The 17,639-nt window shown below is 46.0% G+C and overlaps 1 protein-coding gene across 2 annotated transcripts; it reads right to left on the bottom strand.

Moving 5' to 3' along the window:
- Nucleotides 1-247: 247 nt before the first annotated feature.
- On the bottom strand, nt 248-17,328 carry SCN2B (sodium voltage-gated channel beta subunit 2). Of its 2 annotated transcripts, XM_029573097.1 has the most exons (5): nt 17,089-17,327; nt 4,026-4,192; nt 2,704-2,914; nt 1,942-2,134; nt 248-1,024 (listed from the first exon to the last, which is right to left on the bottom strand). In XM_029573097.1, the coding sequence occupies exons 1-5, from the start codon at nt 17,153-17,155 to the stop codon at nt 1,015-1,017; spliced, it is 648 nt and encodes a 215-aa protein (XP_029428957.1). In that variant the 5' UTR covers nt 17,156-17,327; the 3' UTR covers nt 248-1,014. The 2 variants fall into 2 exon arrangements, with proteins under 2 accessions (XP_029428957.1, XP_029428959.1); XM_029573099.1 differs by lacking the exon at nt 248-1,024 and having other exon boundaries at nt 1,938-2,134; nt 17,089-17,328.
- Nucleotides 17,329-17,639: the final 311 nt, after the last annotated feature.

Genomic DNA, 17,639 nt, shown 5'->3' with positions numbered 1-17,639 from the left:
ATGGACTCGGCCATCAGTACAGTGTGGGATACAATGCGGAAGTCGTGGGGGGGGGGGAGGGGAGGGGGCACACCTTAGTCACCAAAAGACAGCATGGGGTGATCACCATGTGATCCTGAGTTATTGGGGGATTGGGCTCAGGGAGCTGAGCCAGCTGTGTCCCTCTTAAGGGCATGCCAATTCGAAGAATGGATGCGACCGGCTGCCCTCACAGAATGACCCACACAATCACGGTGCCTCTCAAAAATTATGTTATTGTATAATCTTATGAATGTATTTATTGTAAACCACCTCAAACATTTTTAAAGAAATACATAAAGAAGCTTTAATCCCAGTTGCCAGTCCGAGCAGCAGTTTCTTCCCTCTGCCCATTCAGAAAGACTGGGTTGCATTGGAGACTGACTACAGATTATATGGGTCATTTTAATCTCATTCCTGAGTCTGTCACGCAAAACCCAGGACATAGAGCCAGGTACAGGAAGGCAAGGCTGAAACAGGTGTGCATGGGAGCACTGGGACTTCTCTTCCATTCCTCCTCTCATGCCTGAGCGTGAAATCACGTCACTTCCCTGTGTTCACATTTAAAAATGGAAGCTCTTTAGCTGAAGGACCTTCGAGCAATGTGGTTTATTTTTACAGATGCTACAGCACTCTATGGAAAGTAAATATTAAGCAAATCTACAAGGCAGTTCCAAGATTACATGAACATGCTGAGAAAAATATGTCTGTATAGTTGCAGGTGGAGGGATATTTTTCAGCATTTTCATAGCCCACTGCCCTTCCCCTGGCCTCAGCCTCTCCCTTTCATCAGTTTCCGGCCAGTGCTCTGGGGTTCCGGCCGAGCCCATAGGGACCTCACAGCTTAAATCAAAGACAAACACTGTTTAGAAATCGTGAAAGTGTGGCAACCCAGACTGGGACGCGTCTTCTGAAGCAGCAGCATACGATCTTGTCTGTGTCCCATGAGTGTGAGGCACCTGCACGTGTGGCTTCCCTCACGGGCTCGCACTCGTGTTACTGGAGCCTGAGAAACAAGAGTTGGAAAGGGCTGTGGTGAACGAGCAGAAGGGCAGTGCAAAGGGAAGCAGAGAGCAGCATCTAATCAGGTGTCAGGCATGCGTGGGAGCAGGTACAGCTTGTCAACCAGCGGGACCCCCGACTATTCTCCTCAGGATACAGCGAGGGCTGCAGGGCTGGTGCAAGCATATTCAGAGCCCTAGGAAAAGCTTTGATAATTCACCTCCTCCCTCTCCACACACACACACACACACATACACACTTACACACACACTTACATACACACTTACACACATACACACACACACTTACACACACATACACACACACACTTACACACACTTACACACACACACACACACACACACACACACAAATACTGGTGGCAGTGGCTCCAGCACGGGTCTCCCTTCTCTGACGGTACGGGCTCTGGAACAGCTCCTCCAGACCTCAGACTGGCAGAACTTTGCCACCCCGAAAATCTTGTGGCTCTGTGCGACCACCCAGTTTACCTAAAGGAAGCCCCAGTCCTCTCTATATGTGCCCCCTCCTCCTGCTGTCCATGCACCTTATCGTCCTTTCCTCATTTCCAGTACTGAGGAATTTAATTATAAGCAGAAACCTGCAGAGGGATCCCAGCCTGGACTCTTAAAGCTTGAAAAAAGGTATTTCCTCAAAGTCTCCCTGGGAAAAAAGAAAACAATCTTTCCATGGGTTTTGCATACATTCCACCTGCATCTATGTGTAAAAAGGAAATAAAGAGGAAGATGATAGGGGTTAAAGGGTGACGGAAAGATTGGGGATAGAGGAAGAAGGAGAAGAAGAGAGAAGTGCCAAGGGCAGGGATGTGGAGGAAGAGGAAATTGCTGGTTTTAGGGTGGGAGACCACGCTCAGGGGGAGACGTGAAGTTGAGCTTTACTTACTTTGCCCCCTCTTCTGGACTTCCCTCACCATCTGTTTTCCCTTCCTCCTCTGTCTTCTGATCTTCAGCGTTCAGCCCCTGTTTTTTCCTCCGGACGCACTTCACAATCATCAGGACAAGGATGACTACGGCAAGAAAGCCCCCGACCGAAGCCCCGACAATCACAGCGACTGTGGAATCCCGCTCCGGGGGCGCTGGGGAGAATCATGGAGGTGAGATCTACCCAGCACTTTCCCCGTACCCCACGACCATCACTGGACTCCTAGGAGTTATTGCACATGAAAGCAGCCCTGCACCCCACAACCATCAGCATCCCCCGAGGAGTAACGCTGCATTGACAGCACTCCTGCACCCCATAAATCTCAATGGATCCCAACAAGTAACTGCGTAGGAAAGGACCTTTGCCTTCCACCACCACTGTGCCCTGAGAAGTAATAGCATTATGAGAGTATCCCTGCTGTACCCCATTACTATCCCGTGTACCCAGCAAAGCAATTCTGCATCCAAAAACACCTTGGCAATCCAAGGGCATCCAAGCTGATGCTGTAATCAAAGTTATGGAGCAACAGGATTATGGGGTAATGGGGACAAAATTAGCAGGCTGAGTTAAAACAAGTTATGAGGGAAGGGGCGCGAGGTACTTTGAAGCAATGAAATCATGACAATATGTGGTGGAAGAACTGAGCGATAAGGGGCTGCGGTGTGAGAGAGCCGTGAAATGAGAAGGTTTGGGATAATGTAGGCTTTCCCCTGGTTTTCCTACCTTCTGTGAGGACCTGCAGCAGGATCTTCTTGTGGTCCCTGTAGCGGTCAGGAAGGTTCATGACATAGCAGGTGTATATCCCTTCGTCGTCGAGCTTCACATCCTGGAGAGTGATGGACAAGTCGTTCTTGTTGAGGTTTCCTGAGAACTCCATGCGTTCCTTAAAGCGATCCAGCTTCAGGTTAATGAACTTTTGCTGAAAAGTGAAAAACTGCAGTGCGGACAGGGAAAGGGAAGAGAGCGGTGGGGGATGGGATGGGGAGGTCAGGAAAGCTTGCAGGGGTAGAACGGAGGGAGGGCAGAAAAGAGGAGGATGGGAAAACAAGGGTGTGACAAAAAGTGGAGCGTGTGAGGGAGAGAAGGAGAGAGATTAAGTGGCAGCGCATAGACTGAATGTACGGCGTGTGTGTGCGCTGCGTTTCCATCCTTCTGAGCATCCCAGGCCCTTCCAGCACTCATTAATATTGACAGAAAATACTGCCCAGTTTATCGTCGGGTTCCGCTTCGAAATTCCCTCCAATCCGACTGCAGCCTATTCCCAGATCTTATCATCAGGACTGGAAAGAACGAGTCTCTTGATCTTAATCTAAATTTCTCCTTGTAAGGATTTATTTTGTAAGGACCACTTGAGGAGCAGGGACTGAATCTTTCGTCAGTGCATATTAGCTCGTCCTGTATCTTTCGTCAGTGCATATTAGCTGGTCCCGAAAATGCGCGGCCAACCCCCCCCCCCCAAAACTAATAGCGCCCGCAACATGCAAATGCATGTTGAAGGGCCTATTAGTCATTCCCGTGTGATACAGAAAGCAAAATGTGCAGCGAAGCCGCACATTTTAATTTCGACCGGTACCGGGAAAGTGTACAGAAAAGCAGAAAAAACTGCTTTTCTGTACACCCTCTGACTTAATATCATAGTGATATTAAGTCGGAGGTCCCGAAAGGTAAAAAAAAGTAAAAAAATAAAAAAAAATTTTAAATGTGCCCGCAGGTTGGAAGACGGACGCTCACTTTTTCCAGCATCCGTTTTCTGAACCCGTGGCTGTCAGCGGGCTCGAGAACCGACGCCGGAAAAATTGAGCGTCGGCTGTCAAACCCGCTGACAGCCGCCGCTTCTGTCAAAAAGGAGGCGCTAGGGACGTGCTAGTGTATCAATGAAACAGGAAAAGCGGGCGGATGGTGTACACGTGGCAGTCTGTCTGTCTTGGTGGTCTGTTTCTCTGGCTCCTCCCAGTTCGGGTAATCCGCTTCTGTCCGCCTCCCAACCTCCCGCCCGGGGGGGGGGGGGGGCGTTTCACCAGTGGCTGAAGGTGCCAGGCACTCACCGTCTCCTCAGTGCAGTTCTCGCACTCCCTGTACGTCCAGTTCATGGAGAACTGCTTGTGATTCACCTTGTAGCAGGACAGGAAGGTGCAGCTGAGGCGAATATCTGTCCCGTTTATTGCCTGGACACTTGCTGGAGCAGTGATCTCCATACTCCACCCACAAGGCACTAACCAAAAAAAAAAAAAAAAAAAAAGAAGGTTTAATTCTGGACTGGACTCACGCCCTCTCGTGATGGAGCCAGCTGTTGCAGCGCTGATGGCATCATAAATTGTAGGGCTATTTTCTGGCCTGCTCCTTTGGGATCTCTGCTGTTATTTTATTATTTGCATTCAGCCTTAAAATATTATAAACATCCACGAGAACAAGACCTGTATGCAGAAATACAACAGAATTAGAGAAAAATCGCTTCGCTTTCTTCTTTGAACTGTAGAGGTTGTTTTGCAGCTCTCTCTGCGTTTACTGATCCTGGGGAAGGGATCAGTCAGTTACGGGTAATATTCCATAGGCAGAGACTGGGGCTATTCCTTTTTTTGAATAAGGCCTTGACATCTTCAGCAACCTGTGCAAACAGGCAAAACCTGGGACTAGAGGGAGGAGAAAAGAGGTAGGAGCTGGGGGCCTGAGAGAAGCAGCACAGCAGAGGTGGACCTTGATGAAAGGCAGCAGGGATACCACAGAGGGGGAAAGAAAGAGAAGGCCACTGTCACCCTAGACGTCCTGTGGCACCCTCATAATTTCATTTCATTTCAATTTAAAAATGTATCACCACTTTTTTCAGTCACAGGCTGCACAGGGTAGCGTACAGTGACACGATAAAAGCATCTCAAAGCATAATAATAAGATATAAACATGGCAATCAAAGACAAAAAAAGCAAAAGCAAACAACGGCAAATGCCAGCCTATTCTAAATCAAAGATATCTGCTAGCAAAACCCCCTAGCCAAAAGCCCCAAAGCAAATGAACTAAAAACCACTTCCTCCCCCAAGCAAACCCCAAATTAACTTTAAAAAAAATGCAAGATCAAAGCAACATGAAGAATATCCTTGGATCCAACAGAATATTCCCAGCTAAAACTGAAAAAAAGAAGCCTTCCAGTCTGAAAGGCTGATGCAACAAGCCGAGTCCAAGGTTTTACTTGCAGGGCAGCACAAGTTTCGTGCATATAATAATAGCCGCCAATGCAGTAGGAGATTAACGCGTCTACCATGCATGCTCCAACAAACGCTTACTGGATAGCACCCAACGCATTTAAATTCTATGTAAATGAAGACATTAGCTATTACCAACCGATGCAGAAAAGTGTGTCCAAAGGCAGCACGCCCAACGCACATTTTTTTTTAATGCCGGAAATTTAACTCCAGCTCTGAAGGTGGAGTAAAGTTAACTCACAATCGAGGGCTCATAAAACACAAAAAAATCGCTCCTCTGTGTTGTGTTAAACGCGTCCTCTTCCTTAGTATCATCCTGATGGGAATTTACTGCTTCTCCGAGTTCCCTGATCAAGTCAACGTATACATATTTTACAGCAAATAATATATATTTTTCTCCACCTTGTTTTCTTGTAACTAATTTAATAAGCGCATGTTTAAAAATGTGTTTTAAAATGATTTTAAAAATGTGTCTGAAGGCAATGTAAAGCATGAGGAAAAGGTTAGGATTTTAATTGGTATCCTCAAAAGCAAAAGATTTAATAGGGATGTGCATTCATTAAATCCCTTTTGGTGCGTACGTGCGTAGCTCGCTGACTTTCTAGTACACATGGGAAAGTGGAGAGCATGCATGTATCTCATTATTAAAACTACACGCATGCTCTCCGTTTCCCGCGTGTATTAAAAGTCGGCAAAGTAAGCTGGGATCCATTGAAACGGATGTGATGAATGCTCATCCCTAATATTTTAACCAACCACTGTTTTTTGCTTGCCTTGATGCCACTTTAATCTATATCTGGGATTTTTGGCAAGATCAAGGAGGAAAGAAACTTTATTGTTAACTGGACTTTATTGATATAGATGAGCAAGCCAATGCCCAACTCTCTACCAAACAAGACAACTTCGACCTCATGACATCCTCTGAAATATAGGATTTACATAACATTTTGCTTTGTCCCAAGCTCCAAAGTTCTGAGTATAAACTGTTCTTAAAGGAAAAGGTCCTCATGCTATACATTTCCTCCAGGTTTGCTAAGACACATTTTTTAAACCATTTAAAAATACATATTTTAAATAGCGCTTATTAAACTAGTTACAAGAAAACAAGACAGAGAAAAATATATAACATTTGCTGTAAAATATATATATATATATATACACACTGACTTGGTCAGGGAAACTGGAGAAGCAGTAAATTAAGGCTTTGTCTCCTGCACGCTTTATATAACCTGCAGGCTCCCACCACCACATGTGGGTGAAAGCATGGTTTTCAAAATGCGTTTTCCAACATCAATCAATAATGTAACCTGAAAAGTGCATTTTTTTGTTATGAACGCACAATTTAGATGCCCATGCACCTGACGCAATAAACATTTGAGTGCCCAAACCACACATTTCTCCCCTGCACTCCCCTTTTTTTCTGCTGCTCCGATCTCATTCTCATTTGAATTCTGCATCGGGCACACAGGGGTTGTGGCTGCATGCAGGTCTTATTGCATTGGCCTAGCAGATAACCCCAGCAATTAACCTTCTCAGTGCTTGAGGCTGAGGTTCTCCTTTCCCCATGGAGAGGGGGTGGGGAGTGCAGAGTAATCTCCATCTTCCTTTCCCCCCTTCTTAACAGAAATAATGTTATGATTTAGTTTCTCCTAGTTTTGCAGCTAAATGTTTTCTGAGTTTCTGTTCTATAGCTGGGAGGAGTAGGGGTCTCCTTTCACCCTGAGAGTTTATCAGCCTTGTGGTCTTCGGACTCTGGCAAGGTAGGCATAAAGCAGATCTCCCCAGGCCCTTGGAACCCAATGCACCCTCTGAATCTCACGCTTGGAGAACCGAGGACCTCAGCTCTATGGGCTTACCCTGTACACATGGGTGAGAAATGGTAGCCGAGAGTGTTACATGCACAAGAGGCCATTAAGTCTATTTATTAGTTTGTGGTCATCCACAGGAAAGCTTCCCAAATAAAAATGAAACTAACTTTTCTTTGACCCTCAAAAGAGTGATCTGCATAAATGTTGAGATCAAGCTGCTGTTAATGAGAACCTCACTAGATCTGATTCCAGGGGCTTCATGTTAAGAGTCTTTGCTTTCACTAAAGCAAAATGTAGTTCCTCATTTTCTGGTTTACAAAGTTTCTACATACTAAAGGAAAGCATTTCTACATAAGTGTTTCAAAGTAATATGCAAAAGCAGTTTTCTGTTATTTAACTATGAGAGTTCAAGGCATTTTCTTATCTGTAGGCTGCAGGGACTATGCAAAGGGGCCCAACAGATACATGAAGGAAGGCACATACATGCAGATATTTCTAACATTGCTGTTTGCTAGTAGGGCTTTCGTATCTGTCCACTATAATGTCTCTTCAAATTATATAGGCAAAAAACAGCTTCACATACTACAACTGTAACTGTTTCTAAGAGCAACAATAAAACTGTAATTATTTATTTTACTGTGTGTCTAAGCTTTATTATGGCTATCATTTTCTTCACAATATACAAGGAAATGTGATCTTATGGATGTAATTATACTGTTCTCTTTTAAGCATAGCAAATTCATATATATCACCTGCCAGCATCCATTTTATGTAGGGTACTAGTTACTATCCCTACGCATTACATCTAGGTGTCTTCACTTCCTCTGTCCCTTCATTCTAACTCACTGATTTACTTTTTGTGATTAGCATACAGGAGGGATAAAGAGAGATTACTGTTTGTTTGTTTTTAATATTTAAATAATCAGATTAAATGTTCAGGGCATAAATTATAACCATTTGTAGACCTGTCTGTCCATTTCCATTCTCCAGGAGAATGTTTTCCATTGAGATCTGGGGAACCTCCAGATCTGCAGGGCTAGATTTAAGATCTCGGTGCCTATAGGCAGAGTGCCATGATAGCGCCCCTTTGAAGCTGTGCCCTAAAGCAAGCAGAAGCAGGATCCTCCTACACAGTTGCCTATGTTGCCTGTGCCTAAATCTGGGCCTGACCATCTGTGATGCTGTTTTTCCCCTTCACCCTCTCTTAAGACTGAAGTAATCAGTAGCAAGAGGGAGGCAGACTTTGCTATAGCAGAAACCGATTATATCTTCCCTGCAGATGATCCCGATGCCAATACAGCATGGCCCCCTAGGCATGGGCACACACACTGCCTCCTTTTCTAGGCTCCATGGTGGGAAAACTTGTCACAGTGCCATTAGATGATATCATTACAGGGGGGATTTAAATGCCAGCAGTACCCTTCTCTGATGCCTTCGCAACAGGTCTCCTGCATTCCAGCATTCCCACTCATTCCTGCCTCCTTGCCTGTGTGTTTCTGCCTGGTCCTGGTTTGTCTCTGTATTGTCTTGCTCCTGGTTCCTGCAGATTTCGCCCATATATTGCCTCATTCCTGCCTTCCTCCTTGACTGTGTCCTCGTGCTCTCCCTTTAGCTTGTCTCTCAGTCTTGACCTCGGACTGGACTTGGAGTTTACCTTTGCCTTCTGCCTGCCTTGACCTTGGATTGGACTTTGGCCTCAAATGCCCTCAGCCTGCCCTGACTTTAGACAGAACCTCAACTTCACTCTGCTCATTTGCCTGCCTCAACCTCTGCTCAACCACTAACCCAGCCTATAGGCACCACCTTCACATCAGGCCAGGAAAGTGCTGCTGGCTGCCAGAACCTGTGGGCTTAACCCAGGGAGAAGTGGTTGGCAGAAGCCTTATTTCTGTGGCACATCAGCCATCACCTGTTAAGGCCTATCTTACATAAGATAGGCTGTGCAAACTTAATAGCGGCACAAGGGCTCACTACCTCATGTTGTGACAATAAGACACAGCATACTGCTGTTCTGGTATGGTTATGCCTACAGTCCTTTCCAATCCTGTCAGTAAGAGGATTCAAAATCCAACCCAGAATACCGGTCTGACATATCCATCTTCCCTACTACAATCCTAACAACTCGAACAGGCATGGTGGAAACATAAAACTGATATCAATCTTTGTCTCTGCAAAGAACACTCCAAAAAAATACAAGCTGCCATCCAACAAGCCAAAAATGATTACATTTCCAAACAATTAGAACTATCCATGAACTACCCAAGTAAACTTTTTGACCTGGTTCAGAAACTTTCCAAACTGCAAACTCAAACCCCTACCAATACAAAGGGTCACACAGTTGAAGACTTTGCCAAATTCTTCATTGGAAAAATACAAGCTATTTGTTCCTTCTTTCATCCCACCACCTCTTCTACCTCACACACCCCTGGCACCACCAACCCATTAATGCAACAATCACTCAGGCAAATTCTATTCAACTCCCTCCAAACTTGATCTCATCCGATTCAGGACAATCACGCCACGAGAAGAAATAATGATCTTCCAATGAATCAATCAGCCTGGAAGCCCATTAGATCCGATTTCCCCAAGATTCATCTGTCACCTGAAAAATGACAGCCCCCTAGCTAACCGATATAATAAATGCCATTCTAACCCAAGGCTTGCTACCCAGCTCGCTCAAAAAGGCTGTTATCAAACCCATCCTAAACAAAACCTGGTGCTGATCCTAAAACAATTGACAACTATCACCTAGTCTCCAATCTCCCCTTCTTATCGAAGGTGGTGGAAAAAGTAGTTTACCTTCAACTTTTATATTTCCTAGAAGAGTACAATATTTTATATTGGTATTAATCTGGGGGTTCAGGAAAGATCATGGAAAACAATAGATTTTGCTGGCCATCGCAAACAGTATCCACCTCTCTGCAGATCAAGGTGGTGATTCCCCCATTGTTCTACTTGATCTCTCAGATGCCTTCGATATGGTTGATCACCATCTCTTGATTCAGTGACTCAAGGACATTGGCATCAATGGCATTGCCCTAAAGTGGTTTGAATAATTTCTTGCCAACAGAATGCAATCAATTATGTGGGCCAACAAACCATAAGAACATAAGATATGCCATACTGGGTCTGACCAAGGGTCCATCAAGCCCAGTATCCTGTTTCCAACAGTGGCCAATTCAAGTCACAAGTACCTGGCAAGCTCCCAAACATTAAATAAATCTCAAGCTACTATTGCTTATTAATTAATAGCAGTTTATGGATTTTTCCTCTAGGAACTTATTCAAAATCTTGTTTAAACCCATTCATTGCCATCACCACATCCTCTGGCAATGAATTCCAGAGCTTATCTTTGAGCTGAGTGAAAAATAATTTTCTTTGATGTTTTAAATGAGCTTTTTGCTAACTTCATAATTGCCCCCTAGTCCTTCTATTATCTGAGAGAATAAATAACTGATTTACATTAACTTGTTCAAGTCCTTTCCTAATTTTGTAGACCTCTAACATAGCCCCCCTCAGTCATCTCTTCTCCAAACTGAACAGCCCTAACTTCCTTAGCCTATCCTCATAGGGCAGCCGTTCCATGCCTCTTATCATTTTGGTCGCACTTCCCGCACAGCGAGCTTACCTATGGAGTGCCTCAGGGCTTGGTCTTCTCCCCGATAATTTTCAACATTTACATGCATCCTATCTGCAACGTCATCCATTCCTTCAATATTGTTTGCCACCTATTTCTGGATGACATCCAACTCTGGATCAAAATGGGATCTGAAGAAACTTTATGCATTACCAATTTCAATAACTGACTTAGAGATGTAGCCCAATGGATTCATAAATACAAACTCAGACTAAATCCATCTAAATTGGAACTCCACTGGCCACCAAGGTCACCCCCCTAAAATCACTTCCCTCACCAGCAGATATTATATCTTAAGGAGTCGGTAAGATGTCTAGGGGCTCAATTTTACCGAAATCTCACAATGGTACCCCAAATATCAAAAGTCGTAAGGTCTCCCTTCATGTATCTGAGTCAGATCTGCCAACTACGTAATTTCCTTGATAAATGCAATCTTGTTACTGTCTTCCATGCATTAATCACCAGCAGAATCGATTATTGCAATTTCTTATTCAACGGCATCTCACAAACAATACTAGTTTGAAGTGGCCCCCAGCTCTTACAAAGTATCGCTGTGGGAATTTTGGGGGTTGCAAAAGGAACTGATCATATCAGGCCTATTCTACATCAACTTCACTGGCTCCCAATAGAAAGCAGAATAAAATGTAAAACTGCAAATGAAAGAATAAATAGGCCCCTGAATACCTCTCCCAACTGCTGGCCCCCTCGAGGGAACTCCAATCCACCAACATGGCTCTTCTTTCCTCTCCTCCCCTGATCGCTGCCAGTTTGTTCTGCACCAGACTGTGTGCTTTCAGCTGTTATGCACCAAAACCTTGGAAGAAGATATCACAAACCCTGCACTTGGAGGCAGGCTAGCTTAAATTCAGGGGAAAAAAAAAACCCAACACTAGGGCATGGCTTTACAGTCAGGCCTTCCCCTAAGATCCACATCTTCGACCCACCTTCCTGAACAAAGACTGTGCTATGCATAAGGAGCTTCACTTTCACTTTTTATTTTATTTTCCCTGGGAATTTAGCAGTGTTTATTATAATCAACAAAAACAGGAGAACATCTGTAGGGGGGGGGGGGGGGGGGGGAAGAGTCTTTTTCCCTCCACTGTATTTTTAGCCATTTTTGTTGGTTATAATCAACACTGATAAATTCCCAGGGAAAATAAGATGAAAATAAAAAATGAGAATCCCTAGTTATACACAACAGGGACACAGCTGGGTCTTGAAGCTATTCACAAACAGGATTTCCTATATTGGATCCCAGTGCTTCATTACTTGCAAATTCTGATTAGACTGCAAAGTGTTCTGTTACCTCTGTTCATTTAAATTTGTTGTAATCTGCCTTGAGACCAAACGGCAGAATACCAAATGTTCATAAATAAATAATATCCCCTATCCCAGGAATTTTTTATGCTGATATATAAATGATCTGGAAAGGAATACGACAAGTGAGGTTATCAAATTTGCGGATGATACAAAATTATTCAGAGTAGTTAAATCACAAGCAGACTGTGATACATTACAGGAGGACCTTGCAATACTGGAAGATTGGGCATCCAAATGGCAGATGAAATTTAATGTGGACAAGTGCAAGGTGTTGCATATAGGGAAAAATAACCCTTGCTGTAGTTACACAATGTTAGGTTCCATATTAGGAGCTACCGCCCAGGAAAAAGATCTAGGCATTATAGTGGATAATACAGTGAGATCGTGGGCTCAGTGTGCTGTGTCAGTCAAAAAAGCAAACAGAATGTTAGGAATTATTAGGAAGAGAATTGTGAATAAAACGGAAAATGTCATAATGCCTCTATATCACTCCATGGTGAGACCGCACCTTGAATTCTGTGTACAATTCTGGTCGCTACATCTCAAAAAAGATATAGTTGCGATGGAGAAGATACAGAGAAGGGCAACCAAAATGATAAAGGGGATGGAACAGCTCCCCTATGAGGAAAGACTAAAGAGGTTAAGACTATTCAGCTTGGAGAAGAGACGGCTGAGGGGGGATATGATAGAGGTCTTTAAGATCATGAGAGGTCTTGTAGATGTGAATTGGTTATTTACACTTTCGGATAATAGAAGGATTAGTGGGCATTCCATGAAGTTAGCAAGTAGCACATTTAAAACTAATCGGAGAAAATTCTTTTTCACTCACCGCACTATTAAGCTCTGGAATTTGTTGCCAGAGGATGTGGTTAGTGCAGTTAGTGTAGCTGGGTTGAAAAAAGGATTGGATACGTTCTTGGAGAAGAAGTCCATTAACTGCTATTAATCAAGTTTACTTAGGGATGCTATTAATTGCATCAGTATAATAGGATATTCTTGGTGTTTGGGTAATTGCCAGGTTCTTGTGGCCTGGTTTTGGCCTCTGTTGGAAACAGGATGCTGGGCTTGATGGACCCTTGGTCTGACCCAGCATGGCAATTTCTTATGTTCTTATGATACATGCAGGTACCTAGTTCAGACACCTTTTCTCCAACTTGCATTAATCCCTGGGAAATGATAGGAAGGGAAGAGCTGGAATAGGGAACAAAGTAGCTCTTCTCATCTTTGCCCCCTCCTGCCTCACCCCCTCCTCTCCTATTCCCTACCGCAGCATGGAAATGGGTTTCATGCCCCAATCCTATGGGCCAGTGCCCCAAATCTTACTCAGCAGAAAAAAAGCATGGGAGGTGGAGAGGGGAGATAGGAAGACAGCAGAGTGTGTGTGTGTGTGTGTGTGTGTGTGTGTGTGTGTGTTGGGGGGAGGGGTAGGAGCAAAAGAGAGAAAAGTCGTCCTCCCTCCCACTAGTGCTTTTCTCCCTTCCCCCCACCCCCATAGATGCTCTTCCTATGCCATGATGAGGTCAGGAGGTAAGGGTGCTGCTCTTTTATGCCTCCTGCTGGTGGGAAATGGGGGAGGGCTGGCTATGACTGAACTCTGTGGCTGGTTGCAGGAGTATGGGGCCACGCAAAGCACTGAGTCTCGGGTGGCTGCCCTGTTTCACCTCTTCCCCACTACCACAAGAACCATACTGCATCTGAATACCAGCATGTTTCTTCCTAGAAAAAAGGAACTGTCCTATACTCTACTGTACAGCACTCCATATACAGTGACTGTTTCTGTTGTCTACAGTGCAATGTGATCCAGGAAGCAGCTGCATACATAGGTGTCCTTCAAAGACGATTGAGTCGCTCTGTTCATTTTTTCCCCCTCTGTTTCTACTGCCTGCATCACCTGGATGGTAGCCCCGAGGTACCTGGATGGTAATGAGCACAGAACGTCCACCTGTCCTCCTCAGTCCCAGGAGTGCCTGGTTAATGTCCTACCCATCAGACGGCGGAATCTCACTCACGCCTCTCTTCAGGGAGCTGCTCCTATTTCCAGCTTAATCAATCGAAAAGCGGAAAATGCTGACGCAGGCACTTCTGCCACTCCCGGGGAGTGGGGAATCATCAGAGCAGGCCCTGGGAAACGATTTAAAGGCAGGACGAAACGGCGTGAACTCCCTTCCTGCGGAATTCGGGACTGCACCTGTCAGGCTCATCCACGGTGGCCACGTTTGAGGAGCGCAAAAGATGGGGGTAGAACCTGAACTTTCCAGACCTCACAGGTCCCCTCTTGGGATGTCCAAGCTCTGGAAAGCTCAGGGACTACACCAGCGTTTTTGTTGGCCATTTAAAACGTGCCACCCTTCCAGTTTTCTCCGGGAAAAGAGCACTACCTGGAATTAAAAAAATTATTTTAAAGGACATAAAATAACTAAACAAATGCTGCAAAACCAGAGGTATACGTGAAAACAGATGTCTTTCCTTTTTTCTTTTTTACCTACTTTTACCAAGCACAGGAAGGCTTAGGGGGTGTGCGTGTGTGTCCCTAATAACTTTTGTGTTTGGTTTCCTTTCCACACCAGGTTTTCTGGACATGGCAGGGGGGTCAGGAGGACTCTGACAGAGGTGGGTTCCTCCTGGAAAGAAGACTCCTTTATTTAATTTTTTTTTCCTATTATTCTGTGGTCTTCCCCTGTCGTCTTTTGTTTTTCTATTTTTATCCTATAACTTTCGAGTCTGTCTCTCCCTACATCTGCCTTACATCCCTGGCCAAGTTCTCGCACCCCCTCTCCCTCCTCCCAGTGCTCTCACCTCATCCCTTGCCCAATGCCCTCTTCCTTCTCTCCCACATACTCACATACCCCCTGCCCAGTGCTAATACCCCAGACCCAACATTCTCATCTCTACCCTGCCCAGTGCTTTCCCCTCTCTCCCCCCCTTACTCACATACCCCCTGCCCAGTGCTAATACCCCAGACCCAACATTCTCATCTCTACCCTGCCCAGTGCTTTCCCCTCTCTCCCCCCCTTACTCACATACCCCCTGCCCAGTGCTAATACCCCAGACCCAACATTCTCATCTCTACCCTGCCCAGTGCTTTCCCCTCTCTCCCCCCCTTACTCACATACCCCCCTGCCCAGTGCTAATACCCCAGACCCAACATTCTCATCTCTACCCTGCCCAGTGCTTTCCCCTCTCATCTCCCTCTCTCCCCCAAACAGTGCTTTCCCCTCTCATCTCCCTCTCTCCCCCAAACAGTGCTTTCCCCTCTCATCTCCCTCTCTCCCCCAAACAGTGCTTTCCCCTCTCATCTCCCTCTCTCCCCCAAACAGTGCTTTCCCCTTGCTGTTACCTCTGTTCAACCTATCAGGCAGATTCAGTAAAAGTCGCAGGAGAGCGGGCGAGCTCCCGCTCTCCCGGCGCTCGCGATTCAGTATTCAAAAGAGGGCCCACAGTAAAAAGAGGCGCTAGGGACACAAGCGCGTCCCTAGCGCCTCTTTTTTTTGACAGGAGCGGCGGCTGCTGTGAGTTTGACAGCCGACACTCAATTTTGCCAGCATCGGTTCTCAAACCCGCTGACAGCCACGGGTTCGGAAACCGGACGCCGGCAAAATTGAGCGTCCGGTTTTCAACCCGCGAGCCGATTTTAAATGATTATTTTTTTTATTTTTAATTATTTTTTTTCTTTGGTACCTCCGACTTCATATCGCCATGATATGAAGTCGGAGGGTATACAGAAAAGCAGTTGGCTTGGCTGCACATTTTACTTAGTGAATCGCGCGGGAATAACTAATAGGGCCATCAACATGCATTTGCATGTTGCGGGCGCTATTAGTTTCGGGGGGGTTGGACGCGTGTTTTCGACGTGCTATTACCCCTTACTGAATAAGGGGTAGAGCTAGCGCGTCGAAAACGCACGTCCAAACGCAGGTTAACAGTGCGCTCTGCCAGAGCGCACTGTACTGTATCGGCCTGTGTGTTGGTAATAGAGGGTCCTGCCTAGCAGGAGGCACCTTCTGTTCACAAGAACTTGAACAGGGACTCCTCCCCTCCTATTGCCAGTTGGAGAAAACAAGATAGGAGGTGTCAGGGGAAGGGTAGCCTGTTCCCACTGCTCTTCCTGCCTGTGATCCAGGCTGTAGCTGCCCTCACTGTCCCTCCAGTACCTCTGCCCTTTCTTTCACCAAGTCTTTACCCTTTCCAGTCCTCTCTCCCCCTATGGTATCTCACCCATTTCAATCTCTCTCTCCCCCCCCCCCCCCCCCCCCCCCCCCCCCATCATGCCCAATCCCATCTTCTTGTCTCCCATTTGTTGTGCCTCATACCTGCAGCCTGCTGACTCTTCTTTCACTCCCTCCCAGCCCTCTCTATCCCCCAACCTCTTGCCCCTTCCCCTATCCCTCCCAGTCTATCCTGATCTCTTTCCACCTGCTAGCCCTCTCTCTCCCACTTCTCGCCCCTTCTCATGCTCTCCAAGTCATCTATCCCTCCATCTCCTGCTCTCTCCCGTCCTACTGTCCCCCTTTTCTTCCCAAGGTGTATATGATGAGCTGCAGCAGGAACAATCAGCGGGAGGAAGGAGGGAAGCAGGGGGCTGCCTGCAGCTGGCTCTGCTCCCCATCCCTTAGGAGAGAGCGGAAGCGGCAGAGGATTTGTTTCCTGCTGTGAGCTGCCTTTGTCCCCAGGGTCCTACCCCGTCCCCACCACATTATAAAGAGGGGGAAGCATAAGGGAGAGGGATCTTACAGGGACACATCACAGCCCTGTTCCAGCTCCATCATCCATCACAGCAGCAGGGGCTGGGCTTGGAGCACTGCGTTGTCTATTGGAGAATATACATAAGGGCTTCCCATCAGATTGATTTTATTCTCACAACATGAATGAAGCGAGGAGGTCTCTGCAGCTCACGGGTAGAAAAGCAATGCCCTGCATGATTAAACAGCCTCCCTCCCCTCAACCTCCTTGGATCACTTGATATTTTTCTCCTTACTAACCCACACAAAAGCCGAACGATAGAGAGTCCCTAGCCTGTGTATGGAAAATTATGTTCTAGCCTCCCCCCCTGCTGAGATTTTTGGCAACGCTGAGAAAACAATGGAAGCGTAGTTTACAGACTGCCCAGCTGTGGTACAGATGTGCATGCAGGTTTTCCATGCTGACTTACCCCAAAGGAAGAGACTCAGCCCCATGAGGCACAAGAGAGGGTTCATGAGCCAAGCTTCTCTGCTCATTGTCAAGGCGCTGGGTTTATTATTTTGCTGGTACACGTGTGTGTATGTGTGTGCGTTTGTCTCTATTTGGGCTGTAAAGATAGCGGCCTATTTCTATATGATTATAAATACTGCTCTGCCTCTAAAGCTTCAATATGGCTGGTTCTTTGGCTGCTGCATGGTGGGGTGGGCGAGGGAGGTAGATTTTATGGTTGGTGGATTCTCCGAGAGGAGGTGGGAGGGCATTAAAAGGCTGCCAAATGGAAGGAACAGATTTTTTAGCTTCCAGTATCACAGCTCTCCTGCGCAAAGAGCTCTGACAGGAATAACCAATCCAAAACACGCCAGCAACCGTCGTGGGAAATGAATGAGGGATACAGCACATACAAGGTGTGGATTAGTTTGTATTGTAGCATTTTCCAAAAGCCTGGACAAAATCCCACAACAGCCGCTTACCGACTGTGTGGTCCTGAGCATGTTAGGCTTAGAGACCTCCGTTTACTGC

Source organism: Rhinatrema bivittatum, chromosome 12 (genome assembly GCF_901001135.1).
Source record: "Rhinatrema bivittatum chromosome 12, aRhiBiv1.1, whole genome shotgun sequence".
NCBI lineage: Eukaryota > Metazoa > Chordata > Amphibia > Gymnophiona > Rhinatrematidae > Rhinatrema > Rhinatrema bivittatum.
This window is presented reverse-complemented; position numbering and strand designations above follow the sequence as displayed.